The following is a 20666-nucleotide window of genomic DNA, read 5'->3' as shown; positions in this document are numbered from 1 at the left end:
TCCCCAGCACCGAGGAGCACCTTCATCAGACACGTGCCGGAACCCCAAAGATATGGCCAGTGCCTTCCTGTTCACGGTGCCAGGGCCAGCAGCAGCGAGGCTGGCACTAAGTGCAAAGACGTCCCCTCTTCCAAGGCCACCTGCAGCCAATGTGCCAACAGCTCTAAAACACAGCAGCTAACTTTACATAATCCCCATGAGAAAGCCTTTGAGGTACGTCCAGGTGTCACCCCTATAGCTCAGAGCCATGTGCTGCCCATATAGCCCACCCCAGTATCTCATTCCTCTCACATGGAAAGAAGAGATGCTTTCACACGCTGCCCTTCCTTAGAATGTTCTCCTCTGCTGAAGTCCTTGACACCATGTCCCAGGTCCTTCACGGGGTTCTGTGGATCAGGCACAGGCAAGGAAAGGGAACGTGACTGAGTGTCCACTTGCCGTGGGGGGGGGGGGGGAAGGGCAAGAGGCCAGGCAGGGACCGGCTGGCAGCCAGACAGAGGAGCAGAAACTCCGCAGGGCCCATGCCGTTGACTCAACACAATCCACGTTGCTACATCACAACCGGAGGCAGCGGTGGCACCTCCACCCGAAGGGCTAAGAACTTTCTCAGCAGAGAAGCAGCTCAAGGGCACTGCCCTCACCACAAGGTCGTGGTCAGAGGTCACGTGGCAGTGGAGACCCCTTGCCGGTTTGCTGTAGGTCAGTCAGAAGGGGGTTGCTTCCCCCCAGCATTGTCAGGTCACTATGAAGACCTCTCCACTCCGTGCAGTTCCGCACAGTGAAAACGAAGAGTGGAAGTATCTTCTCTCAAGAGCAAAGACCTGGCAGGAGCTGGGGATCGGAGGCCACCTGGCGAAAGAAGTGCTCTCTCTGCACCTCAGACGAGCGTTTCTTCTCTGCCCTAAGTTTAGGCTGTAAACTTAAGACCACCTGTGAACGCACCAGCAAAGATGAGGAGCAAATCACACGACTGTGGGACATAAACCACAGACCAAAGTTTCAAACGGTTGTCACAGAAGGTTCTGGTTGAGTTCCTGAAACTCTAGGCCCAGTTCCCTGTAGCCCGCTAAGAAGGTAACAGGTGCAGAGTCTCGGATTTCAGATGGGGCTTGTTTCCTCTCTGGAAGTCACTGCACAGAAGAGCTGCCACTTTTAGATTCAGCCCTGACTCTGCTTTGGGGCTTTCCAGTAGAACTTTGAAATAATTTTAAAATCTCCCATCTTCTTTCTCCCTTGAGAGAACTGATTGAGGGTGAAGAGCCCACAAATGTCTCTGGCCCGATCCCCTTTCAGGGGAGCTTGAAAGGCAGCGATTCGCTCCAGAGGACAGATTCATTAAGGACCATTTGGCAGAAATTCTGGCAGTACTTTCTGGAGGGTGACCTGTTAGGAACAACCCGACGCCCTCCATGAAGTCAGGTCCGGCCCCAACGGATGACCCTGCTCCCGGCACAGGACACCAAGGTGGTGCCTACTGGTGGCTGGGACCACAGCAGAGGTGCAAATCCTAAGTAAAAACAGCCGCCGACAGGTTTCCACTCCTCACACAGGAGAGGGCAGACAAACTGTCAATCAGATCAAAACTCTTGTTTCAAACACTAGAAACACATGGGAAAATTCTATTTTCTTTTCCAACCGGAAGACAACTACATCCAGCCAATAAGTAGGTACTAGTGGAGACTTAGCAGCTAGGGTCCCACAAAGCTACTTAAATCAAAGGAAAGAGGGGAAGACCACAACCCCTTTTTTCACTCAATCTTTTACGTCAGGGGTTGGCAAACTATGGTCCATGGGCCAAATCTGGCCCACTGCCTGGATTCGTACGGCCCCTCAAATGAAGAACGATTTTTATAGATGAACATTTGCAATTGATTTGATAATAGGGAATACTAACTTTGAATCCCAATTAAATGTTATCCCCTAAAAAAAGCATTTCATTCTTCTCAGTATACCTGTAACATTATAAAAACTGTACTCAATTATGTTTTGAATTTCATCCAAAAAATTGTGGAAATTTGTTTTCTCTCGTTACATAAATACTCACGTAATTTCTTTGATTTTGCCTCTTGGACGATAAAGCCTATTTGGGAATTCCCTGGCGGTCCAGTGGTTAGGACTCTGCGCTCTCACTGCCGAGGGCCTGGGTTCAATCCCTCGTTGGGGAACTAAGATCCCACAAGCCGTGCGGCATGGCCAAAAGAAAGAAAGAAAAAAAGCCTAAATATTTACTGACTTGGGCCCACCATAGGAAATGTTTGCCGACCCCTGCTTTAGGAGGTCAAATTGAATCCCAAAGACATTAAATTCTATTACTGAATAAATTATATGCCAAGAGGAAGAAGAGCACAGCTTCTTAAATATTAATGTACACTTTTTATTATATTAAAATCAGGCAATGGTCTGACAATAAAAAGTCTACCTATGGAATACTGTTATGTTAAACTTTACTTACAGGATGTTAAATCCTTAGAACTAAGGTTTTCCCCAGAAAAAGATGAATGGAAACATCAATTGCTTTTCAGACTTGATAGTTGCTGCTTCAAAAGGTGGCTTTACACAAACACTAAGTTAAAAAAAAAAAAAAAAAAACCTTAGAACACAATGAATTGCTTTTATTTCGGTATGCGTCCAACATCTCAGCATTTAGTGGTCCTGAACAGAAAAGTGGAAAAACGCAGCCATTGGCCAGGAATTCCGGGGATCTGCCGTGCACACCGAGTTCTTTCTTATCTCTGCTGAGGACCGAGAGAAGCAGCAGCACCGAAACCAAAGTGTGCACCGAGTTCACGGTTCTTTTTGTTCCAGTTGTCAGATTCCAAACTAGACCCAAATGGATTGCAAGGATGACCAAATGAGAGCCCTGTTTAAAAACTTCTTCAATTTTTAAAAGCAAAAGCAATTACAGGAAAAGAAAACAATTCATTCAGAGGGATCATGTGTGCTTACAAGTGTCTTCTGTGGCCTTTCTCCAAGTTTAACCACCAAGGACTTTGAGAGCTGGCACGTCTGTGACCCTGGTGACTGTTCTTTTCACCTTATCAAAACCTGAGCTAATAAAAAAACGTATCAGCTGATGATGACAGCAGAGGGTGGCAGGGCTGAGAACCCAATATTCATTTCCCAGGCTGGTGGAGAGTAAGTAAGTGTGGTTCCAAAACTAAATGAGGGAGGTCAGAGACGCTTTCCAACCTTACCTGATGGCTTCTGGCCAAAGCAAGGAAGTGTCATGGAAAGTGTTGGGTGGTGATGGTGCAAAAAGGGACTTGAGGAGGAGGAAGGACAAAGCAGCACCCCTCGATTAAGGTGGAGGGAGAAGATATGGGGAAAGCCCTGAATTCCTCACCAAAGGCCAATTTCAGAGGGGAGCCGAGGGGGTTACAATCTATGCTTCGGCCAAGGGTGGCAGTGGAGAGTGGGAAGAGGATGGTGGCTTGGAAGGGGGGCAGCATTTAAGACTTAAAGAAAGAAACCAGGGGTGCAGATGAAGCATCCCCCATACCCAGCAGGAGTCCCACAGGCTGTGACCTGAAACCCTCACATCTACTCTAAGAAGCCACCCCAAGCTGGAGGGCTGTTGCAGGGAGGGAGGGAGGCAGGGGGAGGGGAAGGGGAGAAGGCAGAGACCCCAGGCCATGTAATCAGCAGCAAGGTGATTGCGTGATGTGTCTTTTCACAGTTGAGTTAGATGTGCCCCACCGGTTATGATGGGAATCAATTTAAATATACTTTCTTGATCCCAGAAGTTCAACTATGTGGACAGTGGTTACACTTGACAGGATGATTTGTTATAGCACAACTTACATATTTCAAATGGACAAAAAATTAGTATCATTTACAGTATCTTAAGATAAACTGCCTTTGAATGGGAGCTTCCTTTCCAGTACTTTGAGGTCTACAAGACGTATCTAGAAAATTTACTACTGTGGAAAATGAAGACTGCTTAAATCGAATGGGGGGTAGGGGAGGGCCTGTGGTTTTTCTTTTTGATTAATTGCTGTAACACTGTCCTTCAGGAGGCTGAGGGAGTTTCATATTTTCTTTAGACATCATTAGGCGCCGAAGCTCTTGCAGGACAACTTTGATGCTATATGAATTCTGCCATTTTGCTAGCACTGATATGGCTCTTGGGTCCACCTACAGAAAGGCAAACAAAGAACAAATTACTGTCAGGCTCTCAAACAAAAGAAAAGTTGTATGCTGGAGCTAAGCTACAGTAGAAACGTGAGTACAATGCATTTTTCAAGTTGAACATGCTGATCACACAGTGGCATCTGACATGCAGAACACCCATAGGATTCCCTCCCTCCAGTTAGTCTGTTTTTCCCTTTTTGTGTCCCAAACCCTCACTGTGTGGGAGAAGGAAATTATGAATAAGTAAAACCACCTTTACAGAAATGGCACTGACACTTGGTGAGACTCAACCCAACTGGCTCTGAAACAACGACCTGAGCTGCTCCTGGGCTGGCTGCGGCTACTGCTCAGGGCCTGTCCTCTCTCAACGGTACGCCCAGGTGGTGGGTGATGAAGAGGCACAGGGCAGCAGCGAGAGCACAAGCAGCGGGTGGCGAGGACCCAGGCTCTAATGACAAGGGCCTTCCTCGGAGTCATACCCTCTCTAGTTAGTTAGCATTCCCCAAGAAATTTCCCGAAGTGTGAGTTGAGTCCTGGGTTCAGGACTTCAGGTGGAACTCAGAGACAACACTAAACACTGAACACAGTAACAAGGCTCATCTCTTTTCAATTTTCTTTCAAGTCTTCTGAATACCTCAAAACAGAAGGCTTACTAGCTCATGCAATGCTAATGTGCAGCACCCTTTAATACTTGCTGATCTCCCCTCTGAACAAGAGAGCAGGCCTCAGAGGCTCAAAAACCTTTGGCAAGCAACATATGGAGGAAGAATTTACCAACTTTGCTTTGTTTTTGTAATTTTTACCATTGCCGTTATTGCCTTCTTATGACAAATGAGACTCGTTTCCATTTATGGCAGTGCAAATGGTGGTAAAAATAAGTTAAAAAAGCAAGGCCATTAGAGGAAAAAAATAGTATGTCGTCCCCAAATAAGGCCCATGAGGTAAAAGTGTGACCTTGGGCAAGATCTTTCACCTCGGTTTCCTCACCTCTCTACCTCTTGGGTGTACATCAGGAGGACTGAATGAGCTCTTAAAGTGACCGGCATAGTGCTGAGTAATACAGGCCAGAGTAAATGCCGTGTAAGTTGTGGTTAAACACAATTGGGAAACAGGCCCTCACCCCAAATCTGCACATGTTCATACTGCAATATATTTTATCATCACATAACCAAGTAACATATGGACTCTGGCCCAAAGTGCCCCTGATATTAAAGTACAAAACATTTTTCAGAGAACCCCAGAGAACAAGTAGGGGCAGAAAAAACAACTTACCACTCCATTAGAACTATTAACTCCATTCATATTAATTTTTGTTACAAATCTTACAAAGGGGGGTGCTTCTGGGTATTTAGGTCCACATTCTATTTTAAGGCTGTATATTCGGTTTTCATAAATTGTCTGGAAAAAAAAAGGGTACAGCCATGTCAGGCAATTACAAAGAATTCAAAAAGGTAGAACTTCTGAAACCTCATTTATTTCTGACTGCAGAACTGGTCCATCTGCTTCCATTACACAAAGTCTACTGGTTATTTGATAAGTTAGCAGTAATTAGTCCTTACACTGGTGTATATGAATCCTGGCCTGGCGGGGGGGACTATAAAGAAGGCAGAAAATTTAAGCTAGTTATCACTGAAGTTTCATGTTAGTATTATTAAGCCCAATCAGATGGACTTGTTTTTATGTTAATTTTTCTACGCTCTGGGAAATGATGTGTTAAGAGGCATTCTTCATTCTGGGAAGTCACACCAGATGTCTACTCATGCGGGGATCATCAGCCAGTGCATTAAATACCACCAGGTACAAAGCACAGAACAGGTAACTCTTGAGAGAACTTCAAAACGAAGCACAAGGTGGGGGTGGGATAGAGACAGGAGAGTCGCTTCCCACTTCATCACCACTTCGGGGTTGTGCTCTGTGAAAGGGATCTCAGCTGTAGGTGTCATCATCTCTTCCTGCTGTTTTTATGATGACCTGAGAGATTACTGGCATTTAGTACGTGAGGTGGGGAGCCAAGGATGCCAGACCTGCACTGGAAAAAAATAGTCCTTCTCCAAATGCCAACTGTGCCTCTCTTGAGAAACACTGGAAAGGTCCGATCCCCTGAGCCAATGAACTTTTCCCTTTAACTTCCACCCAGTGAACAGCAGAACGTGCTGACTTTCCCAGGCTGTTCCTTCTGCCCAGAGTGCCGTGCCCCCACCTGAACTACTTCACAACCTTCAAGACCCAGTTCAAACATCATATGAAACAGAAGTCTACTTCACAAGTTTTCTGTCTTATATGAAGTTGCATTATCATCATTTGCGTGTCTGAAGACCACACCAAGGGGTGACAGCTCCCCATCAGACTGGCCCCGTTGAGGGCAAGGACCACCGTCCTCTGGGTTCCCCTCTCAGGCACCAGTGCCCCTTCCTCACTGCATGCTGCACGAGAAATGGCTCCTGTGTAAATAGTGACATCTAGCGGTCTTTGGGGGGAATAAATTAAAGAAGATGTGATTTAAATGCTTGAAAACATTATGTCTAAATAGTGGCCCATCCCTAATTTAAAAACTGGGACATATATTAATCTTTTAAAATTCAGAAGGCAGTCTTAATATACGCATAGAAATTTTCACATCCACTTAACAGGGACCCCAACCTAAAACAAAATCAAAAATCAATTCTGGATTTCCACCCACCCTCAAGATGCTCCCCCCTCTCTTCTTCCCTCATAAGTAGCAGCACCATCCAGCAGTTAAAGCAAAAACCTAGCAGCCAGCCATGATTCCCCTTTTCCTCACCCCTTACCTCCCAATCATCAAAAGGTCTCAGCTTCTACCTCCAAAAGAGATCCCACACCCACCCACTTTCCTCCACCACCGCACCTCATCTGAATCACCCCAAGTCTCTGCCTTCTCTCTCGCTCCCCTAGCATGTGCTCCCCACACAGCAGCCTGACTGACCTTTCAAAACCGGAAACCGTTCCTGTGGCTTAACCCCTCCAATGGCTTCCTGGTGACCTAAGAAAGGAAGCCCCAGTTTCTGGATCGGACCCTGTGCACCCCTGCCTTTCTCTCCGTTTATTCTTCTCCCTCCTCATCCGGCCCCAAGTTCTCTCTCCTTGGGGCCCTGATACCAGCTGCTCCACTGCACACTGCAGCTCACTCCTCTCGGAGTCCTCCCCACCCCTCGTCTGAAGACTGACTCCCAGTCTTGTGTTTGACGCCCCTCACTAAACTCATAACAAGGAGGGCAGGGGCCTCAACTGAACTGGTATTCAACTGTTTGTTGAATGAATGAATGTTGCTATTTAAGCTTTTATAAAACGAACACCTCGTTGCAATTAAGGAGTTTCCTCAGAGAAAGAAAAACTCACCCAGTAAACATAACAAGCAGGAAGCGAAGAGTGGCAAGGTTTCTCCGTACAGATTTATGGAAAATATGGTAAAAGGTCCAGCCTCAGCGCCTAACACAGTCTCACACTCAATAAATATCTGTTGACTGCATGGATCCCAAATTCATCTCTGGGTGTGTCCTGCATTCCTGCTCACTGGTTTTGTCACACAATTCAAAGACAATTTCTTACATAAAAAAGTCCCTGGGGGCTCACAGTAATTACCAAAATCACGAAGTCTGTTAAAATCTTTGACACTACATTTTGGAGGCTCTGATGCACCAATTTATTCACCTGCCAGCATGGTTTGTGGCTTATCAGTGTTGATAAGAGGTCACTGATCACTCTATTAACAGCATCAAAATGGTTGAGAAGGTAGGCAGTTTAGTAATAGGATTCTGATTATTACATAGATTAAATCTTAATGTTACTCTTGACACTATGAAAGTCTAATTTAAAAACATCCATGCTATGACTAACTTAGAACAAGAGAAATATTGAATTTCTGACCACTTATGTTCAACTGGCATTTTCATTGGAACACAGTGAAAAGTGCCTCAAGTCAAGTGAGCAGAGACACTGAAGGGTCACTAAAAAGCCCAAAGCAAAACTGTTATAGAAAATGAGGTTCTGGTTTTCTTTTCTTTTGTTTACCAGGGCTCCAGGGACCTGCTAAAAAGGTTTCATTGAAGAAAGGAAACGTGCCTGAAGGAGAATTGCTAGAACATTCTGTCTCTGTGAGGAACACTGCTCTGTTTAAGATTCATTATTTGATCATGGAACAACGTTGTTGTCATGGCTTGAGCTTCATGGGGCAATTTGGCAGTGCCTATCAACATGTTGAAACAGGCGTGCTCAGACCAGCAAGACCATTTCTAGGAATTTCCTACAGACAGACTCGTACAAAAAGGTGAAGCACTGTTTAGTTATTTTTGATACTGCAGACAATCTAAATGTCCACCTGCAAGGGACTGACTAAACAAATAAGGCATATTCCTATAATTGGATACTCTGTAGCCTTTTCAAAGGCTGAGCCCCAGACACACACACACACACACACACACACACACACACACACACACACACACTCACACACTCACGCATGCACGCACCCCTGCAAAGGCTGCCAAGACATAGCTCTTGGTATAGCCAGCAAGTTGCAGATTATGTATAACCTACAGAAGCAGACAGACACCTCCCTCCAACTCTGGATATATTTATGTGTACATAGGCTGTTTCATCCATTGATCACTACAGGCCCAGAGCCTAGAGATCACAAACTTTTCTTGGGCCTAAAATATATATGTGAGATAATCCTAGCCTGATCATGAGGAAAACATGAGACCAATTCAAACAGGGAGACACTCTACAAAATATATGACCAGTACTCCTCCAGACTGTCAAGAACAACAAAACCAAGAAAAACCTGAAACTGTTACAGGCACAAGGAGCCTAGGACATGACAACAAAACATAATGTGGTATATTGGATAGGATTCTAGAACAGAAAATAGACATAAGGTAAAAGCTAAGGACACCTGAATAAATTATGGACTTCAGTTAATAATGTATCAATATTGGTTCATTGGTTGTAACAAATGTACTGTACGAATATAAGATGTTAACAATAAGGGAAACTGGGGTAGGGCGGTGTATACCAGGACTTTCTTTCTACACCACCTTTGCAACTTTTCTGTAAATCTGGAAGTATTATAAAATACAATGAATGTTTGCTTATTTATCTATTTATATTGCAGTATAGTTGACTGACAATACTAGTCTCAGGTGTACAACATAGTGATTCAATATTTTTATAGATTATACTCCATTTAAAGTTATTATAAAATACTGGCTACATTCCCTGTGCTATACAATACATCCTTGTAGCTTTATTTTATACACAGTAGTTTGTATCTCTTAATCCCCTACCCCTATTTTGCCCATCCTCCCTTCTCTCTCCCTACTGGTAACCACTAGTTTGTTCTCTGTATCTGCGAGTCTGTTTCGGTTTTGTTATATTCATTTGTTTATTTTTTAGATTCCACATAAAAGTGTTAACATACAGTATTTGTCTTTCTCTAACTTATTTCACTAAGCATAACCCCCTCCAGGTCCATCCATGTAGTTTCAAACAGCAAAATTTCATTCTTTTAAAATGTATTTCTAAGATATATGAGATATGAGAAAAGGAAAAAGGTATTGGCTGCAAAAATATGCAAAGCAAAGCACAAAATCTAAATTAATATATAAAAGAAAGATGACACTAGGTGAACTAGTCAACCACTACTCAGTTCAAATCTGATACAGTTACATAAAAAGTATGTTTAATGTACAATGTGGGCATATACTATGTTAGAATAAAGGATGGGCCCTCTAAAAAAGGGAGACCAGGTAGAGCCTGAGAAGATCTCAACAACTTAGGACATGGACAGGTAGTAAATGTACAGGAAGAGGTGTGAGAGGAGACGCATCAAACTACTGTTCACGGTTAATCTGGGGAGGAAAGTGGGGATTTGAAAGTTTGGGAAAAGCTGGGAAAAAAAACCACCACACTAGGATTTTAACAGAGTATTTAATATAGGGAATCGGTTAAACAGGTATCACTGGACTGAAAAAAGCTTTAAAAGAGGAACCTGAACTAACACAGAGGTAATAAGTGCAGGGAGCAGGTGTCACCTCTTATTATTCCCTTTGTTCCCCCTTAAGGCTGGGGGCGACAAAGGAACAAAGCTGGAGTTGATCAGATCTAGAGGCTCAGAGGAAGAGGGCTCCAGAGCTGAACCCAGATCTCTGAGGAGGGGGTGCTGCAAGGCTGATGCTGGGGGTGCCCCCGAAAGCTGGAGGCTGGAACCCACTGCTGATGCCAGGATGAAGGGCAATTACCAGAGTAGCACAGACAGAACAAGAGGCAAACAGGAAGGAACAAGTCTCTTTTCTCCGCCTTATAGACTCTCTCCTGTGTCCTGATTGGTGGAGCCTAACAGGAAGCCAGCTGACAAAGGAAAAATGTAGTTTGCAGAGTGCCAGCCCCAGGATCCAAAGCAGAGCAGGGAAGGGTGGGCTTGGAGCTTACTAACCAGCACCTGCGCACACCCCTCTAAACAGTGACAAGACACAATTTTCCTCTGTACAAAAACTCTCTTCCCATCAGTCAGGGTATCCTTCTGAGTGGGCCATAGGTCCCTCTGAAGGCAATATTAATTATTCATTTCTCTAATTCAATCATAGTGCCACCTGAATATTCTATAGCCTAAAGACTAAACTGCTGAGTTGACCACACAATCCTAATAGAAAATAAAAAGGCGAAAGGAGGCATTCGCTTCTTCCCATTTGCTCTCTGTTCCCACTAATGTCAGTCTGGCACGAGGCCCTAATCCTGGCAGCAAGAGCTGTCTCTGGTCTCCAGCTTCTGGCCTTTCAGTGCTCCTCCAACCAACTCTGCTGGGCCCCACAGGAACTAACAGCAGAGGGTATCTGTCCTCCAAGTGTTGGGTTTCGATGGCCCCAGCCTCCCCTGACCCATCCTCCCAGACCCAGGCGGTGGTGATTGCTTTGTGTTATCTTTGTGTTCCCCCAGTGTGCTTTTTTGGCTTTTTTCAGTCCAACACCTATTTGATCAACTTCCTGTATTAAATTCTCTCTGTTGAAATACCCAGTATGGTTTCTCTTCCTGACTGACATAAAGAATTAAAGGGAACAAAGTGAATTGCTTACTCTGTATTGTTTGAAAAACTTTACCTGAATATATTCATTTATCAGACATGTAACTTAAAGCTTTTAAAAAAGAGACGGATCAACATGTACTGATATGGAAAGATGTCCACCATCTGCTAAGGGGGAAAAAAAAATAAAGCTGCAAAACATTAAGCATAGCAAGGTCTCATTTTTATTAAAAAGGATATGCATTTGCTTGTGTACCCACAGCAAATGCTAGTAGAAACACACCACGCACCAAATGATCAGTTTTTATTCTGTGGGGAGTATAATGAAATGGGGAAAGGATCACTTTCCTTTTACTTCACACACTCCTGTAATTCTGTTTGTTCTTAAGCATGCATACAATACTTTTAGATAAGTATGTGTATAAATACACACCTACACTCTAACCCACACATAAAAACACTATCTTGGAGAACCCCAGAGGTATTAACAGTGCTTCTCAACCAGGGTTAATTTCTGTCCCTGTCCCACTCCCGAAGTGGTGGGAATCAGGCGACACCTGGAGACATTTATGACTGTCACAACAGGGTTGGGGAGGTGCTTCTGGCATCTAGTGAGGAGACACCAGGGATGCTGCTAAACATCCTCTAATGCAAAGGACAGCTCCAACACTAATAATGACCCAGCCCAATACGTCAATAGTGCCAAGGCTGAGAAACTTTGCTCTATAACCTGGCTAGTGTTACCACCTCACGGTCAGAGTAGAAATACTCCACGTCTAATGCTGTGGACAGTCACATGTTTGCCAGAATTTTGCAAGGGGCACTTGGATGGGAAGCTTTACTTTTAGGTTTGGAGGACTTGCTTTCAAAAAAAAAAAAAAAAAAAGATTTATATATATATATATATATATATATATATATATATATATATATATACACACATATATTCTCAAATAGCTAAAACACACATATGATTAAAGCATAAAGAGTACAAAAATACAGTGAAAAATAAGCCTCCTTTCCACCCTGGCCCCAGCCAGCAACCCCTTTTGAAGGCAACTACTGTCATCAGCTTCTTTTATGTTTTCCAAAAGTATTCTAAGCACACAGAAGCACAAGTATATGTCTGGCCTCTTCCTCTTCCCTCACCCACCCCCACCCCAAGTGACAGCACAGTCTGTATACTGCTTTGTACCTTTTTTCACTTAAATATCATGGAGATCACTCCATTTCAGCACGTATAAATCTGTCTCATTCTTTTGAAAAGCTAAACAGTATATAATATGGTCCATTGAAAGATACTGAGGTGCTTTCCAATATTTTGCTACTATTGAAAACACTGCATGAAATAATTTTGTACATACAGGCTTTTGGGCAATACATTCAAGAAAAGCTGAGTAAATTCCTAGCAGAATTGCTGGATCGTATGGTATACGCCTTTTAAATACTGGTGGAGGATTTTGAGTAATACAATAATAAAAATACAATAGGGAGATGAGTTACTCAGAGCTCTATTTAGATGCTTTAATAATTAGCTTGACATTCCAGATGCACAGCATATACCCTGTATGTTAATCATAAAATAGATTGGTCACAGGAAGCACCTAGAAGTAGGTAGTTCCTTTTATGACTTTGCTTTTATCCTTGGGGAGCCAGGGCAATAGAAACTATAAGGGTAAAAAGACAGACAATAACAAGTATTGGTGAGGGAGCAGAGAAACTGATACACTCATGCATTGCTGGTGGGAATGTAAAGTGGTGCAGCCACTTTGGAAAACAGTTTGCCAGTTGTTTAAAATGTTAAACAGAGTTATCATATGATCCAACAATTCCACTCTTATGTATATACTTAAGAGAACTGAAAACATCTGTCCACATAAAAACCTGTACACAAATGTTCATAGCAGTATTATTCATAATATGCAAAAAGTGGAAAAAATCCAAATGTCCATCAATTAATTAATGGATAAACAAAATACGGTATATCCATACAAAAGAATATTATTCAGCCATAAAAAGGAATGAACTACTGGTAAGTGCTATAACATGAACAAACGTTGAAAACATGATGCTAATTAAAAGCCAGTCACAAAAGACCACATACTGATTCCAATTACATGAAATGTCCAGAACAGGCAAATGCATAGATACAGAAAGTAAACAGTGATTGTCAAGGGTGAGGAGTGAGCGGGTAGAGGGCAGAATGGGAGTGACTGCCAAAGGGTATGGGGTTTCTTTCTTGGGTAATGAAAATGCTCTGAAATTAGTGACAGTTGCACAATTCTGAATATAATAAAAACCACTGAACTGTACACTTTAAAAGTACATTCTATGGTAAGTGAATTCTATGGTTTGTGAATTGTCTCAATTAAAAAAAAAAGAAGGATGTAAAGGATATATGGAAAGTACCTTACATACTGTAGCTACTCATTAAAAGTTAGCCCCCTTTGGAAAGAGGTAAACTGAAACTCAGGGTAATCTAAGATGTTTTAGGTGGAACAGCATATTTTCAACAGAACTTAGTGTTCATTTTATTTGTTCATTTGTTTGTTTAAGTATATAATTCAGTGGTATTTAGCGTATTCACAATGTTGTACGCTGGTTCATTCTTAGTTTGTTAGAACCTAAAAATCAGTCTGTTAACAAATCTGTTGAACATCTACCCCATTCTGAGTCATTTCTAGGTGCTCTGGAGAGTAAAGAGAAGGGAAGAATAGTTCTCATCTTCAAAAAACCTAAACCATTCTTAGGAAGATAAGAATGCAGTGAAGGAAGCCACCACTATACAGTGGACTTTCAGAGACAGCAAGAAATGATCTTTATGAAGAAACAAGCCTTCTAGATCAAGGTTTTCCCCAGTATTTAATAGATTCAGAAAACTCCAATTTTCATAGATTAAAAAAAGATCAAGAAACGAGTAAAAACAGATTGAATATTTTTTTTAAAACCCCCCAAACAAAACTACAGGGTCACAATGATTCAAAAAGTAACATTAAATATCAAAGCCAGTCATTCACCATGAGTGTTTATGACAGTCTAAGAGTCCTAACACTGAGCGAGCACCACACTCTTCCTCTTTTCAGACAGGGCCACGTCCCATGTGTCTTTCTATCTCCCAGCGAGCTGGTGCAGAGCCTTGCACGAGGTGAAAAGAATGACCGAACATCATCACCCTTAAGCACAAGCAGACACAGGAAAGGGCCTGCTACACTCAGGCAGAATCTCCTACAGCTTGTCTGCAACAAGTGTCACATTATTGGAATCTATTTCTTCACTCCTACATCAAATTACTACTTAACACTAGATAATTCTATAATGGGAACAGATGAAAACTCAAAATATAAATAGGAAGGAGACAATATAGCACAGTGGTTTAGGAGCACAGGCTCTGGAGTGAGACCAGGTTTGGGAATTATCAGCTATGTGACTTTGTGCGAGTACCCTGACTTTTCCAAGTCGGCTTCCTCATCTGTAAGATGGAATGCAACTACCCAACAGGAGCACCTTACAACAGGCTCTTGTGAGACTTAAAGGGCATTTCTGGGGGGTTTACTATGTGCCACAAAAAAAGGTTAGCTGGCATTATAAGACTGGGAACGCTCGAAAATCACAGCACTCTAAAAGAGAGGTCCTGTTCCCCATCCCCATTGTCTTTGTCTTCTTTGCAAAGGTCTTTGGGCCCAACAGAACCTGGAACAGACCAGAGCAGACCAGGCAGGCAATAACCCTTTGTTGAATGGCCCAATGAATTAGGATACAGACGCATGGCAGGACTGGGAAACCATGAACAAAAACCACAACCTTTGGAAGGTTTTCCAAAGTTCAGTTGGACACTGTCTTCAGGAATGCTGGCTGTACCTGGAGCCTTGTTATTTGATAAGCCCAGGAGTTTGTTCTAAACTACATGAGGGTACAATTACCTCAAACCTCACTGTCTACATTGTCATGTGAATTCACACTATGAGTCTAAACAGGTTTTTGCTTACCATTTAGAGGGATTAAACAGCATCAGAAGAGGTTCAAATATATAAACTGAAACTGGTCAAAAAAGAATAGCCACATTTCAGAAAATATACCATTGGTGAGCTTTTTCCGTGATAAGGCTAATATTTTTTAAAAGGAGGCACAGTGAATTTACGACATTGACATTTATAGCGGTAGCTCGACGCTTACTCTTGGAGGCCCAATTATCATCCCTGTCCATCTTGTAAGTGTCATGTCTTCGTCATCTTCTAGACCCCAGCTAACTGTGCCATCTCCTACTCCTTTCTGGCCTTCTTCGAGTTCTTCCAACAGTCGGAAATTGCGAGGGACTTTTACTCCTAAAATAAATGGAAAGAAATTCAAGATACTAGCAACTCCAGGGGAACTTGTAAGCCTAGAGCTAGCTGCTCATCATCACTAGGTCAGAATAAAGATGCTTATGTGCTAAAAACTGCTGTAAGTTGTCGTACCTCAAGCTTGCTGCTTACGAAGCTATCTGTATTGACCAGCACAACCAGAAGGAAGGGGCATGTGGTTTGTTACAGGTGAAGTGACGACTACACCAGGGCTAGATGACCGAACCTAGAAAGACACCCCACCCCCATCCCTGGAGCTTTGACGAACTTCATAAAGGGTTTACAAGCCGAAATGTTGATTAATTTGGGCCCACTAGTTTGAGATGAAAACTAAAGTGCTAACAGAAGTGCCTTGGAAGAAAAGAGGCTATTTCTTTTGTTTTGTTCTTATTCTACATTTCTGAGTCCAAGGGCGTGCTCATTTGTTGGAACGACTCTCAAACTACCGTAGGAGGAACAGACGCCCTGGCCCTATCGTGTAACAACAGTGTCCCCTTGGTCAACTCAGAGTCAACAGAAGGCGGCAAGGATGAAAAACTGCAAATATTTAAGTCATAGTTTAGTTTCTCTCTTGTGAAAAAGCTAAGAGGGTAGCCAGTTCTCTGCTTTACCTGTTTCCAAAAATCCCAAAGCCTGGCAAGTAGCTCATGGAAGCAAGCACACAAACACATCTCACAGGTTCATGCCACTGTACCTAAGTTCAGGCTGAGGCTTGCACCGCTTCTGGGTGTCTTCCAGAACAAAGTCTAGGTACTGGGGCCCAGATGGGGATGTTATTCTCCCAACCAGTCCTGCCTACCTCTCCCCCCACTCACCTCTTCCCCTGGCATTTAGACTATTCCTCAGGAAAAAACTCAGGATCCAGGCAAGTTACAAGCTTTCTTTACTGAGCCTCCAACTGGCCAGACTCTCAGAGCCAAGCAGCACTTAACATATGATTATGCAGAAAGACCCACTGGAGGGATTCAAGACTGTGGGAGGTGTTCTCTGTATATCTCAGTATTTCCCAAAGCGTGGAACACATGTTACTATTAATTCAACTGGAATAAATACCTGAGGAAATCAGGCACTTTTCTAGGCACCGGGAAATAAGCTGTGAACAAAACAAAAATGCCTGCCCTCATGGAGCTTACATTCTAGAAGGAAACAAATACAAATTATGCAAGTTATGTAGTATGACAGATGGTGGTGTTCTGGAGCAGAGAGTACTGGTGGGGGGAGTTACGATTTTAAATAGGGAACATGACTTATCGGCAGCTGAGGGGAGAGTCTTCCAGTCAGAGGAAACAGCAGGTGCAAAGGCCCTGAAGTACGACCTTGCCCAGAGTGTCAAAGAACAGCAAAGATGCCAAATGAGCTAAAACCAAGTTAGTGAGATGGAAGAACAGTAGGAAATTAGGGACTCCAACTGTTAAAAAGCCACTGGAGTTTTGAATAGAGGAATGACAGGATTTTGACTTGTTTTTAACAGGATCCCTCTGGCTGCTCTATGAAGAGTACAGTGAAGGGAGCTAGGGCAGAAACAGCTAGAAGGCTATTGTAATAATCCCAGCAAAAGATCATAGGTGTTAACAGTGAAGGAACAGGGTGATAGCAGTGAAGGTGGTGAGAAGTAGCACAGTTTTAGATATTTCAGAGGTCTGAGCTGGTAAGATTTCCTGTCAGATTGCCTATGAAGTGTGAGAGAAAGAGAAGTCAACTATGGCTCCCAGGCTTTTTTTCAGGTGGTACATGAGTGAACACTTCATTTTACAGTCATGTATTTATTTTTAAGAATAACTTATTTAGGGCAAGTAATGTTAAACTAATTTCCCCTTTATGATTATGTTAAAATTTCCCTTTTAAAATAAACATAAGCAAAAGAGTCAGCCGACTGAAGAAAAATATTAAATAGCACAGATGGTACTTGAAAGGAAACAGGAAAAATCTGAAAGCATTCTTGAATGGTCCGTTTGGAAAACACTGGCATTTTTTATCCACAGAAGAGCCAACTGGATTATTCATTTATACTGGATTAAGTCTCCTCCAGCAAACGTGAAACTGAAGGCTGTTTGTGACATTATAAGCAAAAAACCAGACAATTCAATGCCTTCTGTTTAGAAAGAGTTAAATCTTTAATAATCCTAACTAATTTGGCTTAGGAGAAAAAAAATCACTGTGCATTACTACTGCTGTTACTATTGGTTACTTTATAAGCCTGCACTAGTAAAAATGAATATCCAAATAGCACAGAATTGTACTGACAGGAAGACTGATAAATATCTGAGGTACTTGTTCACAGATGGTGTAATGGGCTGAACTGTGTCTCCTCAAGTTCATATGTTGAAGACCTAAGTGCCAGCATCTCAGAATGTGACTATATTTGGAAACAGAGCCTTTAAAGAGGTGATTAAGTTAAAATGAGGCCATTAGGGTGGGCCCTAATCCAATTTGACCGGTGTCCTTACTAGAAGAGGAAACTTAGATGCACAAGGAAACAACAGGTATGCACATTTGTATGGAGTAAAGACCATGTGAGGACCCAGTGAGAAGGCAACCACCTGCAAGCCAAAAGAAATCAAACCTGCTGATACCTTGATCTTGGAGTTCTAGCCTCCAGAATTCTGAATTTCCATTGTTTAAGCTACCCAATCTGTGGTATTCTGTTATGGCAGCCCTAGTAAACTAATATAGATGCTAAATAACATCTTAAGAAACCTGGATAGATGGTGACAGCAGTTATCGCTAGGTGCAAGGATTATGGGTGGTTCCAACCCCCCCTTTCCATATTTTCTGATTTTTTTAAAAACCACGATTGTGACTTACTTCCCTCTGTATGACAGACTCTAGGTCCATCCATACCTCACTACAAATAACTCAATTTCATTTCTTTTTATGGCTGAGTAATATTCCATTGTATATATGTACCACATCTTCTTTATGCATTCATCTGTTGATGGACACTTAGGTTGCTTCCATGTCCTGGCTATTGTAAATAGAGCTGCAATGAACACTGTGGTACATGACTCTTTTTGAATTATAGTTTTCTCTGAGTATATGCCCAGTAGTGGGATTGCTGGGTCGTATGGTAGTTCTATTTTTAGTTTTTTAAGGAACCTCCATACTGTTCTCCATAGTGGCTGTTATCAATTTACATTCCCACCAACAGTGCAAGAGGGTTCCCTTATCTCCACACCCTCTCCAGCATTTATTGTTTGTAGATTTTTTGATGATGGCCATTCTGACCAGTGTGAGATGATATCTCATTGTAGTTTTGATTTGCATTTCTCTAATGATTAATGATGTTGAGCATTCTTTCATGTGTTTGTTGGCAATCTGTATATCTTCTTTGGAGAAATTTCTATTTAGGTCTTCTGCCCGTTTTTGGATTGGGTTGTTAGAGTCTGTCATACAGAGTGAAGCAAGTCAGAAAGAGAAAAACAAATACCGTATGCCAACACATATATATGGAATCTAAGAAAAAAAAAAAGGTCATGAAGAACCTAGGGGCAAGACGGGAATAAAGACGCAGACCTACTAGAGAATGGACTTGAGGATACGGGGAGGGGGAAGGGTAAGCTGGGACGAAGTGAGAGAGTGGCATGGACATAATACACTACCAAACGTAAAATAGCTAGCTAGTGGGAAGCAGCCGCATAGCACAGGGAGATCAGCTCGGTGCTTTGTGACCACCTAGAGGGGTGGGATAGGGAGGGTGGGAGGGAGGGAGACCCAAGAGGGAAGAGATATGGGGATATATATATATGTATAACTGATTCACTTTATTATAAAGCAGAAACTAACACACCATTGTAAAGCAATTATACTCCAATAAAGATGTTAAAACAAAACAAAACAAAAAAAACACCACGATTGTGTCATTTGATCAACAAAACACTTAGGAACCATGTCAACCAAACTGCACTTGCTATTCGCTTTGCCTGGAACACTCTTCCCCAGATAAGTTACATCAGTCATGCTTCCTGACCTTCTCTAGGGCTTCAGTTATATGACAACTGATTGAAATAAGGATCAAGGATTCTCTGAGAGTGGGAATCTCACTTCATAGTATTCCCTAAGTGACTAACTTTAAGTAGTCTGTGTTCTTTAGTGTTACCAAAACTTGTTCAAGTCAAATGATCAACAGCAAAGTACAATAGCTCCCATGGCTAAGCCCTTCACTCTTGAATGAAGTTATACATGTGACCTCTATTTCAAGTTGCTCTCTTTGGCAAGATAAAAAATGTGCTTTTTTTTCTTTTCTTTCTTTGTCTTTTTTTGCTGCTCCTCGGTTTGCAGGATCTTAGTTCCCCAACCAGGGATTGAACCCGGGGTCCCAGCAGTGAAAGCGCCAAGTCCTAACCACTGAACCGCCAGGGAATTCCCCCAAATGTGCTATTTTTTGTGACAGATCTTTAAATCAGGTTGGATTATTTCAGGTGTAACTGTTCCTCTTTTAAACTTTAGCAAAGAACATCCTTATAGGTGGAAATGTTTCCTCTTCATCTAACAACCAGGTCTGATTAGGAAATCTTCTTTTTTTTTTTTTTTTTTTAATTTTTTGGCCACGCTTCGCGGCATGTGGGATCATAGTTTCCCGACTAGGCAACGAACCCGCGCCCCCTGCACTGGAAGCACAGAGTCTTAACTGCTGCACCGCCAGGGAAGTCCCCCTGATTAGGAAATCTTAATCCAAATATCACAAGCTCATTGCTATTAGTTTCAAATCAGGTAGTGAATTCAAGTTATATCTTTCTGATGCTTGATTTTTTTACTTCTGAAGTAGGGGAAAATATTATATTAGTAATGAATCTTGTACCTCCAACAGGTATTTCCATTGGATTAGACATTTAATTACTTAAAAACAAAGCATGCAAAGCTCATATACACAACTGAACAACAACAAAAAATGAGTCACTTAAACTTATTTTAGGTTAGTATTTGGAACAGTAAATGAGCACCACAGAGGGACAAAGTCAGCTTTTTGTTGTTACTTCCGTACTGACATTACAGGATGATTCAATTTGATTCAATTATAAAACAGGCATCAAAACAGCTTAATAAATGAAGTACTCTGGATTGGCCAGCATCTATTAGGCAGTCTAGAAATATTCCAAGCAGGAGTTGGGATATACATATGAATACCAGAATAATTGTACTATATATTAATTATGATAAGC

The 20666-nt window shown here is 42.3% G+C and overlaps 1 protein-coding gene across 5 annotated transcripts in view; it reads right to left on the bottom strand.

Moving 5' to 3' along the window:
- Positions 1–2375: 2375 nt before the first annotated feature.
- Positions 2376–20666, bottom strand: part of UBE2V1 (ubiquitin conjugating enzyme E2 V1) — a 30837-nt gene continuing 12546 nt past the window's right edge. For 3 of the 5 annotated variants that reach the window (XM_068524998.1, XM_068524999.1, XM_068525001.1), the window contains 3 exons: positions 15341–15489; positions 5404–5529; positions 2592–4134 (listed from right to left, as the gene is read on the bottom strand). In XM_068524998.1, coding sequence (XP_068381099.1) covers positions 3988–4134; positions 5404–5529; positions 15341–15489 — 422 coding nt within the window. In that variant the 3' untranslated portion in view covers positions 2592–3987. Of the gene's footprint in view, positions 2564–2591; positions 4135–5403; positions 5530–15153; positions 15172–15340; positions 15490–20666 lie in introns of those variants that run through there. The other 2 variants (XR_011070494.1, XM_068525000.1) reach the window with 2 other exon arrangements.

This window comes from Eschrichtius robustus, chromosome 16 (assembly GCF_028021215.1).
Source record: "Eschrichtius robustus isolate mEscRob2 chromosome 16, mEscRob2.pri, whole genome shotgun sequence".
Taxonomy (NCBI): Eukaryota; Metazoa; Chordata; class Mammalia; order Artiodactyla; family Eschrichtiidae; genus Eschrichtius; species Eschrichtius robustus.
This window is presented reverse-complemented; position numbering and strand designations above follow the sequence as displayed.